Raw genomic sequence first — 4,500 nt, forward strand, 5'->3', positions numbered from 1 at the left:
GGAAAATTGGAATCATGACATTCCGGAGATCTGGCTGGGGTATCAAGGTCACTTCTAGGAAGGGGCCGATCAGGGCAGGAATGAAATGAAGCTTGTGCTCTCCTAAAGTGAACAAAATGTTTGCATTTCAGGATAGTTAGTCTTACTAAGATGTCAGAAGATATTGTAAAACTTGGTTAAAACTATTGCCATGAGTGTATATTCAATTATAGCTGTTGCCCCAAGCAAGAAGATATTTCCCTAAGCAGATATGTAAACAGTCAATTTCAGTGTGTTGATGAATATTTCTCCATCATTTTTTATTAAATCAACTAGGGATTTCCTTTTTTCACTTTAAAAAAGCCATAAGATAGAATTAAAAATTATATAAATCATCAGGAATTGGTTATATATACTATTATACTTGTATATTCACGCATTATAAGTTTTATGCAGCCATTAAAAATGAGGCTGAAGAAGACGAAGTTCTTCAACATAATTAAGTGAAAAATCAAGGTACAAAACTGTACGTACCTCCTCATTTAAAATATATATATATGATAGTCTAGAAGAGAGTCCACTACATTAACCACAATGGTTATCTCTAGGTGGTGAGATTACAGTGACTTTTATATACAAAAAAGGGGGTTCCTCTGTGTATTGTATAATTTTTCTTATGTTTTATTTTACACAATAAACATACAACCAAAACCAAAATCTAAATGGTAGTCCAAAAGAGGTAAGAATATAACAATATTCTGCAAGGACTACGATGTAATGATGGTAAACTCAAAATGGTGTATTGGCAAGTGCTCAAAGGTCCTGTGTTACTAATTCACAGGAAAGGAAGGTGGAGGGTGGAGAGAACACAGGTAATCTCAGCTAGCAGATGAGGGCTGAGTTCAGGCCATTGCCCTAATAGCCTATGTTAAATCTCAGAGAGCTTCTATTTTTATACCAAGAAAACCGTGTGCTCTGGAAAATGCACAGTGTCTCAAGAGCTTACCTTCAGCATCATGGCTGAAAGCACGTGACACTGAAACATCTGTTTAAAACCCGTGGAGCAAACTGGGGAGGTGAGCAGAAGGGAACTGGCTTCATGGAAGACGATAATTTCCCCTTATTTTTCTTTTCTACCTTTGATCTTTTTGTCATAGTGTTCAAATACACATAAAATTATATTATTCAGGGTTACTTGCTAATTTTGGATTTACCTACCTTCCCATAAATTGGTTTTATTTTGGTTTTTGTACTAGAAGCCACTGAGGAGGCCACAGGCTTGGACATATATAATAAATCGAGGGTGCAAACATAGAGTTTAACTTTATATTGACGTTAGTGGGGTTTTTAGAGGAAAGAGCATATGAAAGAAAAGATTCGGAAAGAGAGAACATGACGGATCAGAGACGGGCGAATCCCAATGGGTGCCTGGGAAGGCACCGCAAGTGCCCTGGGATGTTTCCACCATCTTTGGAATGTGGCCACATCTCTTTTCCTCAACGCTATGGGGACATTAGCAGGGTCCTGCCTACCTGAAAGTCCTTTTACTTTGTATCACGGAGGTCATACGATTCTTTCCCCTCTCTCTGAGGTTTCATCAAAAGTAACTTAACGGTTTCTCCTATCTCTGCTTTACTCACTGACCCATGCCCATTACGTGTGAGGAACAAACTGGCCTGCAATTCCTTTTGCTTCCTACCTTTATTTTTCACTCAGGTAATATTTTATCTTTCTTCATCACAAGGACACCGCCTTCTTATTCATCAAAAGAAACGTCCTTATGAATACAACCTTTGTTTTTTTTTCCTCCAAAAGAATGAATACTTTGAAGACCAACAAACTCACTGTGGCAGAATATACAGAAACATCAATTCATAGTTTCTCTCCCTGTATTTCCCCCATCCTCCCCAAATACATATTTTAAGCAGGTAACCAGCAGCTAGCATTTGTAATTCCTTTCCTCAGTTATTTTTGTCAGAGCAGAAGCAAAAGCAACCTGAACTCAATCACTCTTACTGTCACTTGTAAAAGCCTGAACCCACTCAACGCTTTTCCCAGATGTCCTGAAGTGAGGGGAAGAGAGAGAAAAGGGGGGAGGAGACTCCCACAGAGATGAAGGCTGGCAAGTCCTAACACCTGCACAGTGGGTGAATGCATGGTACAGCAATTCATCCTGGGACTCTGACCATATTCTATCCATAAGAACAATCTCAAAGTCCCGTTACAATACTCCATTCCTTCTCTATCCTCCATCCAAATCCCAATCACAGAATTCACTAAGGATGATTTGCTTCTGTCACATTCTAATAAACATTTAGGAAGCAATTAATAACGCTGAGTACAATCAGTATTGTAGAAGTAAATCAAGTGTTAAAGAACAGATGCAAACGAGGTTAATTTTCCCAACAGCAAATCAGCCAAGGATATCTTGCTTTGGAAAGCTCTGCACGCCAATACAACAATGATAACATTCCCCCTCCACCCTGAACCCTATTTAAAATCATTATCTTGCAGTCACCGGTTTTAAAGTTATTAGCCATGAAAAGAGTGAGATCTTTTACGGAACACGTGACCTGTCCTAATCAGCTTAAAATAAGAAGACATGTCTAATCATCAATAGAAGATCCATTCGCCAGAGTTAGGCAATTATCTTTTATTTCACACTCCACAAAGACAAAGCACTCCGGTGAGACCCAAGCTGTCTTTGCAGCTCTCAGCTACTTAGCACGGACACCACATCCCCTGGAGAGAATCGCCTGAGATAAACATATTACTCACATACTGTTGAAGAGTTCACGGTAGGTTTCATCACCTTTACCTTCTGACATCAGGCTGTCCAATTTGTCAATTAGCTTGGCTTCCACCTGAAACATACCCAAACATTACTTTCTCTCTCCTCCCCTTCCTCACAAGCAGCATTTCTAGGCAAACTGAAACATATTTCTATCTGCAAGAGCCACAGTCAATTGTGTGACAGAGACATTATCAGCTGTGGTTAATAGCAGACACCCCCTTGGAATTCTAGGGGGCTAATTCAGGCGGGGCACCCCACTTCAAACTCCCAGCGGAGTAGCATCTGGCGGCTGCCAGACGCATCTCTTTGTTGATTCCAACACAAACGCTTGCAGCCCAGCTTAAACGTTTGAATTCTTTTTTCAGGAGCTGTAAAAACTGGCAAGCCCAATGTCTTTTTAAAAAAAAAAAATCATTATATATACATAGGGATATCAGCAAACTAACATATCCACAAACACGCATTTAAATCTTTGATGTGTTTTACATCTATTTTCTTACTCAAAGCAGTTCGAGGTTGCACTAAATCTTTGTGAAGTTGAGAACTTGCCTTATCCATGTACAGATGGTAAATCCATAGAAATACTCTAAGTCAGCAATAAGCAGCAAGTGAGAGAAAAGACTCTCTTTTCTGTATTTCCTGAGAACTGTAGTCAAAACATTTATATTTTCCAGCATGTGAATCCTTTAGGACTTGAGTATCAGGAAGGCAGAAATACTCATATCAGGTATCACACTCGAAGCAGCAGAAGAGACAAAAAATGGAAAGCCCCTGCCTGCATGGCCAGAGGGAGCTCAGCAACTAGGGGTTGGGGGGTGATATTGGACTCGTGATTCCTTTGAATCAAGTCTCAGTAAGGGAAGAAAGACAAAAGGGAAGGAAATTCCCTCCCCCGCCCAACAATTTTTAAACAGCCTTTCAATAGCCTTTCATTCACCTAGTAGCCTTTCTTGAAAATAAATGCAAATATTGATGTGGGTGAAACAATGCTTTAGTTGGCGGTCATTGCTAAGATTTGAGAAAGGCTTCATTTGGAGAAGCATGAAGGAAGACCACCTTCACCCAGGTGAGTGCCGTGACCGTGGGGGACAGAAAATAGGCTCGTGTCTGCAACTCCAGTGACGTGGCACGGCGAACTCGGCTGGATTCTTAGGAGATCTGGTTTTGTAATAAGAACATCTGTCTTTCCAAAACTGGAGCAGAGCCATTAGAACCTATGTCAGCAAGAAGTGATAGGTTCATCTCCTCGGAATTTCCTTTGCAAGAATTTCCACTGCTTTCCCCTTGAAATTAATTCTCAATGCTTCAAGCAAAGAGCAATAAAAACATACTGTGCATCGAATGCCCAAAGCTAAGCCATTCACCAAATACAGTGTGCAGCCCACGGAGGGCTCAATGATTTTCAGAATCATTAACCTTGTGATTCCCCTGTGCTGGGTCCAACTGGGAGCAAATGGAGCCTCTGCCAGTTCTTAAACACAGGCCCGCAGAGTCACAGGAGTTTTTAGCTGAAAGGGAATGAAATGGTTTTTCAAGGCTGCCAGAGACTCAGAGGAACCCAGGACCAGAGAGACATCCGAGGCCACAGGGCTGGGAGGTGGCCGGCTGGGCTGGAACCTGGGTCCCTCAATGGCTGGTTCAGTGTTCATTTCCCAACACAGTGTCAAGTCTGGTAGCTCGGAGATGCTCGGACAGAGCTGAAACTCTGTCAGCTGCTCCGAGGAGCA

The 4,500-nt window shown here is 41.3% G+C and overlaps 1 protein-coding gene across 1 annotated transcript in view; it reads right to left on the minus strand.

Moving 5' to 3' along the window:
• The window catches only part of DOCK4 (dedicator of cytokinesis 4), a 392,534-nt gene that overhangs the window by 62,273 nt on the left and 325,761 nt on the right, over positions 1 to 4,500 (minus strand). The window contains 1 exon segment of the mRNA XM_019653023.1: positions 2,758 to 2,884. Coding sequence (XP_019508568.1) covers positions 2,758 to 2,884 — 127 coding nt within the window.

This window comes from Hipposideros armiger, unplaced genomic scaffold (genome assembly GCF_001890085.2).
Source record: "Hipposideros armiger isolate ML-2016 unplaced genomic scaffold, ASM189008v1 scaffold_192, whole genome shotgun sequence".
NCBI classification, from domain to species: domain Eukaryota; kingdom Metazoa; phylum Chordata; class Mammalia; order Chiroptera; family Hipposideridae; genus Hipposideros; species Hipposideros armiger.